The sequence below is a fragment of the Pongo abelii genome, chromosome 4 (assembly GCF_028885655.2).
Source record: "Pongo abelii isolate AG06213 chromosome 4, NHGRI_mPonAbe1-v2.0_pri, whole genome shotgun sequence".
Lineage (NCBI taxonomy): Eukaryota > Metazoa > Chordata > Mammalia > Primates > Hominidae > Pongo > Pongo abelii.
The window spans coordinates 32,772,447-32,790,797 of NC_071989.2; the positions used below are offsets into that span (position 1 = coordinate 32,772,447).

General features: G+C 44.9%; 1 protein-coding gene and 1 pseudogene across 2 annotated transcripts in view; one reads left to right on the forward strand and one right to left on the reverse strand.

The window, feature by feature from the left end:
- Positions 1-9,626: 9,626 nt before the first annotated feature.
- LOC100449959 (large ribosomal subunit protein eL27-like) lies at positions 9,627-10,077 on the forward strand (annotated as a pseudogene).
- Positions 10,078-14,735: 4,658 nt separating this feature from the next.
- Positions 14,736-18,351, reverse strand: part of MTMR12 (myotubularin related protein 12) — an 83,932-nt gene continuing 80,316 nt past the window's right edge. For both annotated transcript variants that reach the window (XM_024246829.2, NM_001135516.1), the window contains 1 exon segment: positions 14,736-17,973. In XM_024246829.2, coding sequence (XP_024102597.1) covers positions 17,404-17,973 — 570 coding nt within the window. In that variant the 3' untranslated portion in view covers positions 14,736-17,403.

Sequence of the window (18,351 nt, forward strand, 5' to 3'; positions counted from 1 at the left end):
CCATGATGTGCTTATTTCACATTGCATGCCTGTATCAGAACATCTCGGCCCGGCACAGTGGCTCACGCCTGTAATCCCAGCACTTTGGGAGGCTGAGGTGGGTGAATCATGAGGTCAGGAGATGGAGACCATCCTGGCTAACATGGTGAAACCCCGTCTCTACTAAAAATACAAAAAATTAGTTGGGCTTGGTGGCGGGCACCTGTAGTCCCAGCTACTCAGGAGGCTGAGGCAGGAGAATGACTTGAACCCGGGAGGTGGAGCTTGCAGTGAGCCGAGATCGCATCGCTGCACTCCAGCCTGGGCAACAGAGTGAGACTCCGTCTCAAAAAAAAAAAAAAAAAAAATATATATATATATATATCATGTACTCCACAAATATATACACCTACTATGTACCCACAAACATTTTTTAATGTTAAAAAAAGAAAATATTATGGACATTTTCTTATGTCAGTTAATATACTTCACAATATGATTTTTTTTGACAGTCTCACACTATTGCCTGGGCTGGAGTGCAAGGGCACAATCTCAGCTCATTGCAACCTCCACCTCCTGGGTTCAAGTGATTCTCCTGCCTCAGCCTCCTGAGTAGCTGGGATTACAGGTGCCCGCCACCACGCCTGGCTTATTTTTTGTATTTTTTAGCACAGATGGGGTTTCACTATGTTGGCCAGGCTGGTCTCGAACTCCTGACCTTGTGATCCACCCACCTTGGCCTCCCAAAGTGCTGGGATTACAGGCGTGAGCCACTGTGCCCAGCCCACAATATAATTATTATGATTATGACAATTTGTGTTTATGAGATTTTTGTAAATGTATTCTTGTAGTATGAGTGCAAAGAAAAATTCAGTTTGATTTGATCTATTTCTGAGAATAAGATCTGTGATGTAATTAATAGGAAAGAAAAAATGACTAACATGGACGGGCGACATTGATTTCTACTAAACGAGATAAAGAATAAAGTCTTTGCATAATGTAATTTCCTTAGAAAACTGATAATTGATAAAAGCCACTCTTTCTTTCTCCTTTACCATTTACCCAAACACAAGGAAGTAGTTCTAGAAACACAAATAGTTTTTAGAAAAAAAAAAAAAGTCAACATTTACTAAGCACTCCCTATGACCAACATTGTACTATGCACCTTTCATGGTTTACTTTTTAAAATACTCAAGTATTTATATGTAATATCTAGTCAAAAAATGGGTATTTCAAATTCCCCTCTTGATACTTACTGCAAGAGAAATGACATCAATATAAGTTTTGCTGGCCAGGTGCATAGCTAGACTATACCTATATTCCTAGCTACTCAGGAGGCCAAGATGGGAGGATTGCTTGAGCCCAGGACTTTGAATCCAGCCTGGCCAACATGACAAGACCCTATCTGTAAGAGTAAATATATAAACAAATAAATAAAATGGGGGTTCTCAATAGATAAAATATTTATTTATTTATTTTTAATGGTTTAATGTTTAATGATAATCATTGTTTTGCCATAGAGTAACTAGACATGACTGGCAGTTTATATAAATAACCCATAATCAGTCCACTTCAGTACAAACCAAATAATCAGTTTCTCTCTTTCCTTTTTGTGAATTTTCCTGGGTCATATTGACAATTTTTCCTAATACTACACACTGTTTCATCTTTGTCTTTTTCATGCATGCTTCATTGACACATATAAAATTAAATGTCTGCATCTTGAAGGTCCCAACAGTTAGTTCTTTGGTTCCCAAATCTTTTGTTTGTTTATTATTGTTATTATTTTACTTTAAGTTCCGGGATATATGTGCAGAATGTGCAGGTTTGTTACATAGGTATATATGTGCCATGTGGTTTGCTGCACCTAACAATCCATCATCTAGGTTTTAAGCCCCGCATGTATTAGGTATTTGTCCTAATGCTCTTCTTCCCGTTGCCCCCAACCCCCAACAGGCCCCAGTGCGTGATGTTCCCCTCCCTGTGTCCATGTATTCTCACTGTTCAACTCCCACTTATGAGTGAGAACATGCAGTGTTTGGTTTTTCTGTTCTTGTGTTACTTTGCTGAGAATGATGGTTTCCAGCTTCATCCAAGTCCCTGCAAAGGAGATTATCTCATTCTTTTTTATGGCTGCATAGTATTCCATGGTGTATATGTGCCACATTTTCTTTATCCAGTCTATCATGATAGGCATTTGGGTTAGTTCTAAGTCTTTGCTATTATAAATAATGCTGCAATAAACTAGATAAAAGGTTTATAATAAAAGTAGTATTATGTTAATATAAAAGTTGAGATAAAGTACAAGGTCAAAGCCAAGGTCTGATTACATTGCTTTACCATGAGACCCCCTTCACTTCCCTGAAAACTGATGCTGAACAATGCAACATAGCTTCTATCCTTGGGTTCCTTTCTCAAGCTTTTTCTAATCATTGCTTTTCTTATGTGGAAGCAGGCAGGGGCCTAGTGATGAAGGGTCCTATTAGGCTGGGACCTGAGGGGCTGAGGAGTCATATTTATCCTAAGGGCAACTAGAGGACTTAAAGAATTGTATGTAAGTGGCATGATCTGGTTGGCATTTTAGAAAGATTCTGGCTGCAAAGTGGGGCTCAGATTGGAGAGAAACAGGAAGGATGTGATCAGAGAAGTTGATAAAGGAGTCCAGGTGACAGCACAGGACGGCAGGGTGCAGGGTGGTGACAGTGCAATGGAGAGAAGTGGAAGGACTCAGTGAACCTTGGGGGTCAATTAGGGCTAGGGAGTGAGGGGAAACAAGACATCTAGAACAGTTCCCAGATCTCTAGCTTAGACAACTGAGCGAACGGCACACACATTTTATAAGACACAGAGTTCTGAAGGAGAAGCCAGTTTGGAGAGAATAAAATGAGTTTAATTTTGGATGTGTTGAGTTTGCAGTGCTTTTAGACATTCGAGTATTGTGATATGGGTCGAAGCAGGAGATGAGATTTGTTGGTCATCTGTGTATAGGCAGGAGGTAAGAATTTGGAGGTCATTTGTGCACACGAAATAATGAAGGCCACCTCCCCCAGGAAGAGGATTAAGAGTGAACACAGCCAGGCGGGGTGGCTCACGCCTGTAATCCCAGCACTTTGGGAGGCTGAGGCAGGTGGATCACCTGAGGTTGGGGGGAGTTCAAGACCAGCCTGACCAACATGAAGAAACCCTGTCTCTACTAAAAATACAAAATTAGCCGGGTGTGGTGGCGCATCCCTGTAATCCCAGCTACTCGGGAGGCTGAGGCAGGAGAATCACTTGAACCTGGGGGGCGGAGGTTGCGTGAGCTGAGATGGCACCACTGCACTCCAGGCTGGGCAACAAGAGTGAAACTCTGTCTCAAAAAAAAAAAAAAAAAAAAAAAAAGAGTGAACAGAGACCGACGGAGGGCAGGAGAAAGACTATTCTCCCAGGGAGGGCGAGAAGGAGCAGCCAGAGGGACGGAAAGGAAGCCCCGAAGTACAAGATCATGGAGATCAGGAGAAGAGAGGCGTTCAAGAAGGCAGTGGCCCACAGAGCTGGCCACAGAGGGAGCCAAGCTGGGTCTGACAGACGTTGACAGGAGCCTTGCCGTGTCTGTTCTCTCCTTCCTGGCTTGTCACACTCAGTTCTAATTGATAGAGAAGCTGAGAACTTGTCCTGAACACTGTCCTTTGGGTTTGGTGGCCTGGAGTGGACTGACAAGTGAGTGTGACACGGGTCAGTGAAAACTCAAATGAAGGTGACTCTTTAAGGCACCCCCAGCCCGTGGCCTATTAGGGACCGGGCCGCGCAACAGGAGGTGGGGGGTGGGTGATGGAGCATTACTGCCTGAGCTCCGCCTCCTGTCAGATCAGCAGCAGCATTAGATTCTCATAGGAGCGGGAACCCTATTGTCAACTGTGCAAGCAAGGGATCTAGGTTACACACTCCTTATGAGAATCTTAACTAATGCCTGATGATCTGAGGTGGAACAGTTTCATCCCAAAACCATCCACCCCAACCCCCGCTCCTCCTTGGTCTGTGGAAATATTGTCTTCTCAGAAATCAGTCCATGGTGCCAAAAAGGTTGGGGACCACTGCTTTAAGGAGTTTGGCTGGCCAAGCGCGATGATGCATGTCTGTAGTCCCACCTACTCAGGAGGCTGGGAAGATCCCTTGAGCCCAAGAGTTCAAGTACAGCCTGCGCAACATAGCAAGACCCCATCTCTAAAAATAAACACATAAAAAATATTATTATTATCATTTTTTTGAGACAGAGTTTCACTCTCATTGCCCAGGCTCGAGTGCAGTGACACAATCTTGGCTCACTGTAACCTCCACCCACTAGGTTCAAACAATTCTCCTGCCTCAGCCTCCCACATAGCTAAGATTACAGGCATGCACCACTACACCCGGCTAATTTTGTATTTTTAGTAGAGACAGGGTTTCATCATGTTGGCCAGTCTGGTTTTGAACTCCTGACCTCAGGTGATCTACCAGCCTCAGCCTCCCAAAGTGCTGGGATTACAGGCATGAGGCACAGCGTCTGGCTACATTATTCTTAAAATAAATAAATAAATAAATAAATAATAAGTTTGTCAGGCTGGTGAAGACAGGGAATAGGCGTGGGGAGTGTAGCTTGAAGAGGAAGGTAGGATCCAGGCATTCATTTTGTTTTGAGATAGGCTAGACCAGGGCACATTGAATGGGTGGGGTCTGTAGAGACCAAAGGACTGGGAGACAAAACATAATAGAAAGCAAAAGGCTCCTGAGGGATAATGGAGGGGGGGATTGGGAGGGTGGGGGGCACAGGTATAGGGCCTGGGTGTGGGGAGAAGGAGGCCGAGACTTCCCCTGGAACAGGTAGGACTGCAGGAGAATGGTGGGCCATGGGCCATGGAGCCTGGACTGGTGCAGAGAGAGGAGCCGGAGCCACAGCCTCCCTTGACAGTGCTCAGTTAGATCCGCAGGGTTCGGGAGGAGTTTCTTTCCTATCTTCTTTATTAATAAAACTGCCCTTTCATCTATTTTTTTATTGGTTTTTATTTTGGGAGACAGGATTTTGCTTTGTCCCCCAGGCTGGAGTGCAGTGGTGCGATCTCTGTGCACTGCAGCCTCGATCTCCTGGACTCAAGCGGTCCTCCCACCTCACAGTTCCTGGAGTAGCTGGGACTACAGGCCTGCACCCAGCTAATTTTGTTTTTGTTTTTGTAGTGATGGGGTCCCGCTATGTTGCCTAGGCTGGCTCGAACTCCTGGCCTTAGTCAATCTCCCACCTCGGCCTCTCAAAGTGCTGGAATTACAGGCATGAGCCACCATGCCTGGCCCAAACTACCCTTTTTATCTCTGATGGTGGCTCTATCTACAAATATTAAAGATGATTTTTTATAATAATATAACAAATCTCGAACCTAATGGTTTAAATTCACCCTCCTGAATTAGCTTCTTCAGCATGTATTTACTGAGTGAAAATTAGACAGCAGGGCTACCACGCCAGGGCAGTCACTTCTGTGTCCTACAGTAGGTCCCTAGTTAAAATGAATATTTGGCCAGCAGCCAAAATGGAAAGACAGGCCTCAAAGAAACTTACAGCTGCGGGACAACTTCCCTCTCCCCAGCCTGTCCTTTCTGAGAGCCACAAATACCTTCGACCACCTGATTTAAGCAGAGGAGTACCCAAAAATGCGAGCCGTTGGGGCCTAACCACAGAACTACATCTCTGAACGGAGCAGCCGTGGCTGTCGCGCTGGAATTCACGTGTCTAAGCTGCTCTTTGTCTTGACAATTTGGCTCCTTTCTGCTTGAGTCAGTCCAGAATAAGTTCTCCTTGTGCCTAGAACACACTGAGCCCTTATTCCCTGGCATGTGCTATGTTATTAGGAAGAAAACCAGCAAGTTTTGAATCTGCTCGCACAGTAGAACTATGCATCAAACTGGTTATGCAAAAGGCAGGGAATGGTATGTGTTACGTTACATTTTTCTTACCACCTACCATAAACAGAGGCTGTTTAATTTCTTGGCTTTTCATTCATTTTTTTTTAAAAAATCACGAAACATTTCTTTCCTGAACAGTGTTCTGTAGTGTGAACGGTTTGGGGGTGGTGCTGCACATTTGAGAATGTTACTGTGCTTCAAAGGCTTGGCAGGACTTCTTGAACTGAGATGAATGTAGAGGTGCTTTGTATATTCAAGGAGTTGTGCGGGTTTTTTTTTTTTAATTTTATAAAAACTCCACATTAAGGATTGAATCACATAATCATCTAGTTAGTTTTGCCATTTCCTGTGAAGCAAGGGGCGGTGTGGGTCAAATCTTCAAGAGTTCTGGAAAATCAGCCCCATACCCAGAAGCCTCAAGACAGGATGAAACTCGATTCCCTGGTAGAAATAGGAAGGGCATTTTAGACATGGCCCCCAGGCTTTGGGAATCTAAAAATGATGCCCCTTCATAAAGGGGAGGCACAGGCAGCCCACAAGCAGGACTGGGGAGAAATCAGGCAGTTTCTGTTGAGGTAGGAGGGAGCTGAAAGCGTTAGTGAGGAATGGGCCTGAGACAAGACTGTCACAATTCCCTGCACGTGCCCTTTGAGAAGCCGTGGAAAAATGCACTAGAGGCTGGGCGCGGGGGCTCATGCCTGTATTTCAGCACTTTGGGAGGCCGAGGAGGGGGATATTGCTTGACTTCAGGAGTTCAAGACCAGCCCGGGCAACATGGTGAAACCCCGTCTCTTCTAAAAATACTAAAACGAGCCAGGCGTGCTGGTGTGCGTCTGTAGTCCCAGCTATTCAGGAGGCCGAGGTAGGAGGATCGCTGGAGCTTGGGAAGTTGAGGCTGCAGTGAGCCCTGATTGTACCACTGCAATCCAGCCTGGGTGCCAGAGCAAGATCCTGTCTCAAAAAAAAATAAATAAATAAAATAAAATAAATAAATAAATAAATAAATAAATAAATAAATGTATTAGAACTCCACCTCAATTCAGAGCAATTTCCATGAGACAATGCAGACTGAGAAAAGCAAGATAAAGAGATGTGGTATAAACAATACCCCTGCCCCACCTCAGATTCATATGTTTAATTTGAACCACATGAAAATGTCATTTTTGTAGTAAAGAGTGGTCAAATGTTGGCAGTGTCGTATTGGTTCAAAATGGTTAAATGTTGGGAATTGGGAATCTTATATATATATATATACACAGGCATATATATATATACATATATATATACATATATATACACACATATATATACACACATATATATATACATATATATATATACATACACACATATATATATATATATTTTTTTTTTGGAAATGGAGTCTCACTGTGTTGCCCAGGCTGGAGTGCAGTGGCACAATCTTGGCTCACTGCAACCTCTGCCTCCCAGGTTCAAGGGAGTCTCCTGCCTCAGCCTCCTGAGTAGCTGGGACTACAGGAAGGCATGCACCACCACGCCTGGCTAATTTTTTTTTTTTTTTTTTTTGAGACAGAGTCTCACTCTGTCACCCAGGCTGGAGTGCAGTGGCACCATATTAGCTCACTGCAACCTCCGTCTCCTGGGTTCAAGCAATTCTCCTGCCTCAGCCTCCGGAGTAGCTGGGATTACAGGCATCCACCACCACGCCTGGCTAATTTTTTTATATTTTTAGTAGAGACGGGGTTTCACCATGTTGGCCAGGCTGGTCTCAAACTCCTGACCTCAGGTTATCCACCCACCTCAGCCTCCCAAGGTGCTGGGATTGCAGGCAAAAGCCATTGTGTGCGGCCCCTAATTTTTTTTTTTTTTTTTTGAGACAAGTCTCACTCTGTCACCCAGGCTGGAGTGCAGTGGCTCAATGGCTCACTGCAAGCTCCGCCACCATTCTCCTGCCTCAGCCTCCCAAGTAGCTGGGACTACAGGCACCCGCCACCACATCCGGCTAATTTTTTTGTATTTTTTAGTAGAGATGGGGTTTCACCATATTAGCCAGGATGGTCTCGATCTCCTGACCTCGTGATCCACCCGCCTAGGCCTCCCAAAGTGCTGGGATTACAGGCGTGAGCCACTGTGTCTGGCCTGTATTTTTTAGTAGAGGTGGGGTTTTGCCATGTTGGCCAGGTTGGTCTCAAACTGCCAACCTCAAGTGATCCACCTGCCTTGGCCTCCCAAAGTGCTGGAATTACAGGCATGAGCCACTGTAATCCCTTTTAAAATAAAAAAGGTAAGAAGCTGTAGCTGCCTCAGAGAAAAAGAGGGAGACTATTACTTAGAATTTGTGGAAACCGAAAATTATCAGCCCCACATTTAAAAATTCTGCCTTGACTAAAAAATGATAGCCTGTTGACACAATTGCTTTAAAAAGACAAGGCCCTGAACTAGCCATGATACCTTTTTTTTTTTTTTTTGACGGACTCTCACTCTCGTTGCCCAGGCTGGAGTGCAGTGGCATGATCTTAGCTCACTGCAACCTCCACCTCCCGGATTCAAGCAATTCTCCTGTCTCCCGAGTAGCTAGGATTATAGGTACCCACCACCATGCCTGGCTAATTTTTGTATTTTTCGTGGATACAGGGTTTCACCATGTTGGCCAGGTTGGTCTTGAACTCCTGTCCTCAGGTGATCTGCCTGCCTCAGCCTCCCAAAGTGCTGGGATTACAGGTGTGAGCCACCGTGCCTGGCTGTTTTCTTATTATTTATTTATTTATTAGAGTCTTATCAGAGCAAGACTCTGTCTCAAAAAAAAAAATATATACATATATACAATTTGGGCATTACCTCATGTTGCAGAGGCCTGGCCCCTGGGTGGGGGATTGTTACACAGTGTGCTTGGCTAGGCTAGACCAAGCCAGCCAGGTGCCTGGCTTGGAGGCTTTGTCAGAGATGCTGTCCCCAAACTTGCTGTGGCAGGAAGGCTGTCCATCTCCCAGCGGACCCCATGGACTGCAGTAGGCGGTCCCTTGCCCACATCTCTGGCAGTCCCTGCACACACCAACAGATTCCCAGGAGCAACCCGCCCTCAACTAGTGGGGAGAGGAGTTGTTGTCAGTACCCCAACTTCCTCACTCTCCTGTGGGACTATTCCAAACATGCTCCACATGGTCTCTTGGGGGTCCCCAGGGGGCTGGCCCCAGTTGCCCACAGTAATCACTCGTTCCTCACTGTATTCGTTATTCTTTGTTTTCCCTTTCTCCGTTCCCCATCATTTCACAGTGGTACCTGGGAACACTGCCCAGATAAACCACTTGCACCCAAATCCTTGATCCAGAGCCTGCTTCTGGGAGAATCCAAACTAAGACATATAGACCTCAGGCAAAGAGCTCCTAGGCAGCAGCCATGGTGCACAGAAGGCCACCAGCAGAATTCATATGCCCTGGGCTCCCGCACAGCTCTAAGGAATGAGCAAGGAGGCCCCCAGATATAACCATGAATATCCAGTAAATCAACTATAATGTAATTATGATAGAATTTCCAGTAAATCTGGTAGGATATCATAGATTGACCTAAGTCAACTTGGCCATTCGGCAATGGTGATGTCCTTCTGGTGTCAGTAGCTTCTGGCAGTTAGAGGCAGGCAGGGCTATAGCTCCCTGCTTCCATCACCACCACCTTCCCAGCAGTGGTGTTTTACAATGACAGCGGGAGCCTTGGACTTTTGTTAACAGCCCAAAATTTCCGCCTTTTTGCTGTAGGCCCAAGTGGTTGCTGCCAAAATGGGCAAATTCATGAAACCTGGGAAGGTGGTGCTTGTCCTGGCTGGACGCTACTCTGGACGCAAAGCCGTCATTGTGAAGAGCAACGATGATGGCACTTCAGATTGCCCCTTCAGCCATGCTCTGGTGGCTGGAATTGACTGCTCTCCCCTCAAAGTGACAGCTGCCATGGGCAAGAAGATCTCCAAGAGGTCAAAGATCAAGTCTTTTGTGAAAGTTTATAACTACAATCACCTGATGGCCACAAGGTATTCTGTGGATATCTTATCCCTTTAGACAAAACTGTCATCAATAAGGATGTCTTTAGAGACCCTGCTCTTAAACGCAAGGCCCGACGAGAGGCCAAGGTCAAGTTTGAAGAGAGATATAAGACAGGCAAGAACAAGTGGTTCTTCCAGAAGCTGCGGTTTTAGATGTTTTGTTTTGGTCATTAAAAATTCAAAAGAAAAAAAAATAGTCATATTCCCTGTTCTTAGACTCTGTGGAGGATTCCCACTCCGTGTCCTCAGGCCTCCACACAATACCTTTCATGAAAGTTTTACTCTTAAGTTAGATACAGGCTGGGCGTGGTGGCTCACACCCGTAATCCTAGCATTTTGGAAGGCCGAGGCAGGTGGATCACTTGAGCTCAGGAGTTAGAGACCAGCCTGGGCAATATGGCAAAACCCTGTCTCCACTAAAAATACAAAAATTAGCCGGGCACGGTAGCACGCCCCTGTAGTCCCAGCTACTAGGGAGGCTGAGGTGGGAGGATCACTTGAGCCTGGGAGGTGGAGGTTGCAGTGAGCCATGACTGCGCCACTGCACTCCAGCCTGGGTGACAGAGTAAGACCCAGTTTCAAAACAAAAACAAAAAGATGCAACGAGACAGCAGGACCAGCTAACCCTGCAGTCCGTCTGGTGATGTGGAGGGTTTTTAGGCCTTGTGCTCTGCTCTGATGCATTTATACTGCTGGGCCTGATGGATTTGTATATCCTGTAGGTGAGAGTGAGGCCTCTTTGATATTTCTAGCCAACCACATACCTCAAGTACCCGCTCATTGCACTTTTGAAAGATGATTTTTAACATTCCATGTGCTGCTCAACAAACCTTCTGGGATAGATTTTGAAAACATTTGAAGTGCTTATGTAGCCACCTTTGGAACCTGGGTTCCTGTTTAGGATACTTCAAATGTTAATTGTTCCTGGGGTGGAGATTAAGTTTAAACACACACAGACACACACATGCACACACACACACATCCCTCTGTTTACATGATGTATGTAAATGACCACACACATAGATAATAATAGCTCCATGTATTGAATATTTACATTATAATAGACACTTATCCTTAACCCTCCAACTCTCCAGTGAGGTGGGTTCTGGGCATGGTGCCATTTTACTGATGAGCAAATGGAGATGGAGGGATGTTATCCTAGTTTGTAAGCTGCAAAGCAGGGGTTCAGACTCAGGCAGTCTGGCTTCAGAGAGCCAGAACCCGGCACGGTGGCTCATACCTCCAAACCCACCACTCTTGGAGGACAAGGCAGGAGGATCACCCAAGCTCAGAAGTTCAAGACCGGCCTGGGCAACATAGTGAGACTCCATTTCTACAAAATGGAGGTCAAGGCTGTAGTGAGCTGTGGTCACATCACTGCACACCAGCTTTGGCAACAGAATGAGATCCTGTCTCAAAAAAAAAAATTTTTTTTTTTGGCCAGGCTCAGTGGCTCACGCCTGTAATCTCAGCACTTTGGGAGGCCGAGGTGGGCGGATCACGAGGTCGGGAGATCGAGACCATCCTGGCTAACACGGTGAAACCCTGTCTCTACTAAAAATACAACAACAACAAAAAAATTAGCCGGGCATGGTGGTGGGCGCCTGTAATCCCAGTTACTCAGGAGGCTGAGGCGGGAGAATTGCTTGAACCTGGGAGGCAGAGGCTGCAGTGAGCCGAGATCGCGCCACTGCACTCCAGCCTGGGCGACAGAGCAAGACTCTGTCTCAAAAAAAAAAAAAAAAAAAAAAAAGATATACAATGCTATCGTCTACCATCACTCCAGAACATTCCCTTGTGCCCCTTCCCAGTCCACCCCTGCCCCATCCCCACCAATCTCTACTGTTTCCCCCCACCCCACCCCCATCAGCTGGGGAGAGAGGAGAGGTCTTTTCCATCCTCTCCCGGAGGCTACTGCAGTAGCGTTCCAAGCAGAGTCCTCAGGGTCAGTCTAGGGATGAAATGCCATCCGTCTGCATTCTTTTCCTTCCCAGGAATGGCATGCACTTGTGCCCTTTCAGTGCTGGGGATGAGTAAGCACAACATTCATTGGGCCCCAGACTTCTGCGAAGACAATTTGAAAAGTCCTCCATTCAGGATTTCATAAAAACATTCAGGGCCAGACAGCCCTTTATGCAACTGGCTAGCAAAATGAAAGTTTTTTAAAAACAAGTCCAAAAAGCTTATGTGTGTGAACCTACAGATTATATATCGAAAAAAGCTTACTGTGAGTATTTTCATATGGTAACACACTTCATATCCTTTAATTGCTAAGGGCAGGCAATATAATAGGGGATTTAAAAAGAAAAGAACCTGGGTCTGAACCACAAAACAGGCTGAGATGTCTGTTTTTAGACACAAAACCACTCAAATTACTTTTCAATATATGATATTTAAAACACTGATTTTGCACTACCCACAGCTAGCCTGGTTATCAACCAACTCAAGTGTAGGCACTTGGACACATCCCCGGTTACACTGGAACCCACGGTACAAACAGGATCTTGCCTCTCCCACCCTCATGCTAGTACTTTTCAGGGTGTTGTACGTGTGTGTGGAAGGTGGACCCAATAAGGCCATGCATCTCTATAGCTCTTGTCTGTGCAGCAGGGCAGGGGCATCCTGTGTGCTCAGCCCCAAATTGCCCTGCCCCAGGGATGCATTTATAAATAATCTAGAGCCACAGTGGGACACAAGCCCAGCACACGACCACAGGAAGGGCTCAGAAAACAGGCTTGCTTTATTTATTTATTTATTTATTTATTTATTTAATTTTGAGACAGAGTCGCACTCTGTCACCCAGGCTCGAGTGCAGTGGTGTGATCTCTGTTCACTGCAAGCTCTGCCTCCTGGATTCATGCCATTCTCTTGCCTCAGCCTCCCAAGTAGCTGGGACTTCAGGTGCCCGCCACCACGCATGGCTAATTTTTTTGTATTTTTAGTAGAGACGGGGTTTCACCATGTTAGCTAGGATGGTCTCGATCTCCTGACCTTGTGATCGGCCTCCCAAAGTGCTGGATTACAGGTGTGAGCCACCACGCCTGGCCAGAAAACAGGCCATAGACAGGCCCCCCTCTGCCTCCAACTCCCTTAATGATAGGGGACATGAAGGCACAGGGGCTAGTTCCCAATAGGAGCCGACCCCCCATCCTGTTTCACACTGGACGGAGAATGTTCCACTCTTTACTCCCCAAGTCCCTCCATGCCCTCACCTGGACATCAAGGAACAAGCAAAATCAAGAGTGAGAGACAGCTAAGTCCACCAAAAGTACAAGAGCTAAACAAATGTGGAAAATAAGATGAGAAGCTGCTAAACTCTATGGTCACAACTACTACTTGGGAATTTAATACAAACACCAAAGAAGCAAAACATCTGAAAAGCACGTGGCATCCATGAGAGCTTATTAAATTCCAGGGATGTCTCAGAGCTAGCTTTCTGGACATAGCAGTGTGCTGGCCAGATAGGAAAGCGGGATGGGGACAAGCAGCAGAGTGGGAAGCCTCCTCTGTAGGTAGGAAAGGTCAAAGAAATATGAGCCTTGTTTCTCAGAACATACAAAGTGCTATGTCTCAATCTAGTTAAGTATTAAACAAAACGAATTAGAAACAAATCCTACTCTCATAAGCCATCTCACCCTGTGCTCGCTCACCTAACCTCTCTGGAAGCAAAAACAAAGCCTTTTTCTATCTTTCGTGGTTTAAATGTACTCAGATCTCTTCCAGCAATTTTTATTCCAGAGTAATAGAATTCTAATTTTACAGATCCCCACAAAAAGCAAAGAGGTAATAATATTTAATTTCAGAGTTAAAAACTCTTTTCTTTTAATCACCCTATCCCCACCCTATTTTTTCTTCAGCATTTTATCATCACCTAGGATTTTTTTTTTTTCTCAGACAGAGCCCTCCTCTGTTGCCCAGGCTGGAGTGCCGTGGTGCGATCTTGGCTCACTGCACCCTCCGCCTCTCAGGTTCAAGCGATTCTCCTGCCTCATCCTCCCAAGTAGCTGGGATCACAGGCATGCGCCGCCACACCCAGCTAATTTTGTATTTTTAGTAGAGACAGGGTTTCACCACATTGCCAGGCTGGTCTTAAACTCCCGACACTTCAGGTGATCTGCCCGCCTTGGCCTCCCAAAGTGCTGGGATTACAGGCGTGAGCCACAGTGCCAGCTAGATTTTTTATTATTTTTACTTTAGATTCAGAGGGTACATGTGCAGGTTTATTACATGGGTATATTGCGTGATGCTGAAGTTTGGGCTTCAATTGAACCTATCACTCAAATGGTGAACACAGTACCCAATAGGTAGTTTTTCAACCCTTCCCCGACTCCCTCCCCATTTTGAGTCCCCTGTGTCTGTTGTTCTTATCTTTATGTCCAATACCCAATGTTTAGCTCCCACTTATGAGAACATTCAGTATTTGGTTTTCTGTTTCTGCATTAATTCACTTAGGATAATGGACTCCAGCTGCATCCATGTTGCTGCAAAGGACATGATTCCATTCTTTTTTATAGCTGTATAGTATCCCATGGTGTATATGTACCACATTTTCCTGATCCAATCCATCATTGATGGGCACCTGGGTTGATTCCATGTCTTTGCTATTGTGAATAGTGCTGTGATATACATGTAACTGCAAATCGCCTATTTTAAATATTTGTTTGGTTATTGGTTCCCACCATCAAACCTCCCTGTGCTCCACAAGAATGCAAACTGCACTCTTTCCTGCTGTCCCCATTGGCCCTGCCAAGTACCCAGTACACGCTCAATATTTCCTGAAAGAATGAAAGGGATTACTCCATGTGTTATGCCAACCACACCAAGTACAGTATTGCTTGTAAATTGTGCTTTAATTTCTGCAATCAGATATGATGCAGTGAGATACAAGTATAAACTTTCATTGTGCATCCAGAAAATAAAAAGCACAAGTATACAGGTTTAGCTCAACAGCTTATTCCCTTATAAAGAAAAAAAAGTTTTGAATTAAAGCTAGTTTATCTTCAGTGTAAAAACTTGGAGGTATAAACAAACTCAAGATATTATATACAGTAAATTAATTTACATTTCCAAACTTGCACAGTACAGCATTTTAAACAAAGTAAATGGTCTCATTTCAGCTTTCACTGTTAAGCATAATCCACATCCCAATCTCAGATAAAAATTTCACAATATATAAATCCATTGAGAATTCTGTACACAAATACAAGTTATAGAAATCTGATTTCAAATATAAATACAAAAATTGTCATGACCTTACATGTTACAACAGCTTATTTTTCTATTGTAATTTTAAAAAATCATAGAAAAATATTTCAATGCACATTCAACTGCTATGACAAAGGCCATGACCTTGTGCCTTTAAACCATACTTTGTAGAGTGTAAAGCATCACACCGGGCATTTTTGGAATGAAAATTACAAAGCCTGAAGAGGCTACTGTATAAATATTCACGTTATAATGTGGTAACAAAAATAGCTCCATAGCATATTTGGGAGGCAATGGGGCAGAGAAGGAAGTGGAGGTTAGTGGCAATTGAAGAAGGCCTATAGAATGTATGTGAAGGTAGCTAAGGAACTAGTTAGTGTATTTTAAAATCCCTATTGCAAGCCTAACACTGACCTCGCTAGTAACTCTTAAGGCAATCAAGACGGAACATGTGCTTGGCCCCCAGATGCATGAATCCTGCCCTCCCCTCAACCTTTGTTCATCTTAACAGACCAACCTGGCTCCTGCATTAATATGGAGTGGGGAGAACAGCAAAACAATTCACCGTATGTACAAAAGACAATTCAGTGCAAACCTAGAAACTTCTCTTAGTCAATAGTTTCCAGTTTTCTTTTTTTGAGACGAGGTCTTGCTCCATCACCCAGGCTGAAGTGCAGTGGCACGATCTTAGCTCACTGCAACCTCCACCTCCCACGCTCACGGGATCCTCCCACCTCAGCCTCCCAAGTAGCTGGGACTACAGGCATGCACCACCACACCCGGCTAATTTTTGTATTTTTAGTAGAGACGGGGTTTTGTCATGTTGCCTGGGCTGGTCTCGAACTCCTGGGCTCAAGCAATTTGCCCACCTGAGCCTCCCAAAGTGCTGGGATAACAGGCATGAGCCACCACACCCGGCCTCAAATTTTCTTATTGCCCTTGAGCAACTGAAAGTTTTTCCAAACATGTAACATTCAAATTGGGATCCATACTGAAGAGCAAATATATGTAAAAGGCAAACATTCAATTTAAAACGTTCTAATGAGTTTTTTTTTTCCTTTTATGCGATTTGACAGGGTTCCATTGAGAACAAAAAAAACTGCTCCTTACAAAGTATACTTTCCTGCATTAAAAAAAAAAAAAAAAAAAATTTATATATATATATATCATTTAGACAGCAGATCCAAGAAGGTGACCAGGCATAGTCAAGTTTCTTCTATGGCTTTTTAAAATCACTGAGGTATCATATGATAATCATCACTTCTGATATTTATGTTTAAGCTGCTTTCCTATGAAAGCCACATTCAAAAGTGACCCAATCCCATCAGTCCATAAAGGTAAAAGAATGTGAGGAACTCGGCTCAGGGGTTGCGGCAGAAAACTGCAATCACAAGTGCTCCAAAGCCTCAGCAGGCAAGTAGAAAAAGGCGAAGCGATTTGTTCCAAACAAGGAGAGACTCCAGAGGAATGGAAGCTCCTCAGGAAGGATCTCAGGCAAAGAAACAGATCCCCGCAGCGTAACCAAGAGGTTTGGCAGTGAGACACTGGGACTACACGCACCAAGGCAGGGGGTGCAGAGGGACAGCGGCGAGTGGTGTGGAGCAGGCAGAGGAAGACCTGGGGCTGGCAGCACAGAAAAGAGGGTGGTGGCTTGCTAGCCCCCACCCACAGGCAAAGTGACACGGTCTGTGAAGAAGGGAGGGCGGTCTGAAGCATCAGGATGGATGACACCAGTGGAACTTCCCAGGTGTTTTACAGGCAAGGGGGCGTAGAAAGAAAAAAATGTGATGGTTTAAGTAAATGCCACACATCTTAATACCTCTATCTGAATCTTCAACTCGCCATACAAATACATAAAGCTGAACTTGCTTCTATAATTGAGATGGGTTACACAGAAACTTACTATTCCCAATGACTGGATAAATTATCTTGGCACAAAGAGGATCTGAAGAAAGTATCAAGTCCAAGAATATCTTACTGAAGCCCTTTCTGGTAGTAAACTGGCCATTGTGGGCTCTGTATAATACTTAGGCATCAGAAAACAGCCACAACCCTATTACGGGTCAAGTAATAATTCCTTCCAATTAATAATACTACAGATGCGGTTTTAATTGCATAGTCTTTTAGAATCATGAAAAATAATGAGAGCCACCTCTTTGCCCGAAGGCCCAGGTTTATTCCAACGGAGTGCCGGGCTAAGGACCCTGCCAGCATTAGCTGTAGCATGACACGAATCCAGGGATCAGCTGTCCCAATCTCCCACATTCCTCTTTCACAATCACTCAACAAACAGGTCACACATCCCCTAGGTCCACGAACTCATCTTCTCGTTTGGCTAAATCGTCTTCATCTCCCAAAGCTTTCCAGCCACTGGTGGGTAAGACAGGCTTAGAGGAATGTCGCTGGAGCAGAGCGAAAGGAAACAAAGACGAGAGGCGGGCAGAGTTCCTCAGCAGGCAGGGGGCCTCGGCCTGGGGGACCTGCTGACTATGGTGTCTCTCGTCAATCTTCTCTTGTAAACTCTGGACTTCCTCCATCATTTCCAAGAGTTTGCTCATAGTGGCCACTTGGCCACCACCTAGGATTTGGGCTTCTGGAATCCAACGCAGGTAGCGCTGGGCCCAGACTTTGATTTCGGGCCCCTCGATATGCGGTAACAACAAACCATGGTAGTCAGTGGACTTGCTATGCCAGCTGTCATAGAACTCTCGAAAGTTGTCTTGGAGCTCATCAGAAGAATTAATAAGTTTGCTAATTCTCTTGCCCAGAAGGTTTTTAATTAAATGATCTGTTTCTTCCCTGAAAAATCCTCTTTTGGGAGATGACTTAGACTGTGTAAGTGGCAAAGAAAGTTGTCGTTGATGCTTTGAGAGAAAACACAAATAAAAATCGCTGGTTAACATAACAGGCACAGTTAACAGATGTTACCTTAAAAAAAAAAGAGCACAACCCTGCTTTAACAAGTTCCAAGAGACATCAGCGTTGCCATGTGAATGCACACTCATTAACACGCTGTGACATCCAGAGGTGGGGTATTCCTGTGTATTCCCATGGTGCACACTGTACCAGAAACAAATGGGAAAGCAGGTGCACGTGGCAGCTGTGCAGAAAGGCATGCTGGGACACAGAGAAAGGAGCTTTTGGTGCCCTCCTCCTCTGTCACAGGGGCACCACAGGACAGAAAGTACTTCTGAAAAAGCTGTTTAACTTAAGATAGTTTAATGATTTAGGGGAACTTGTGG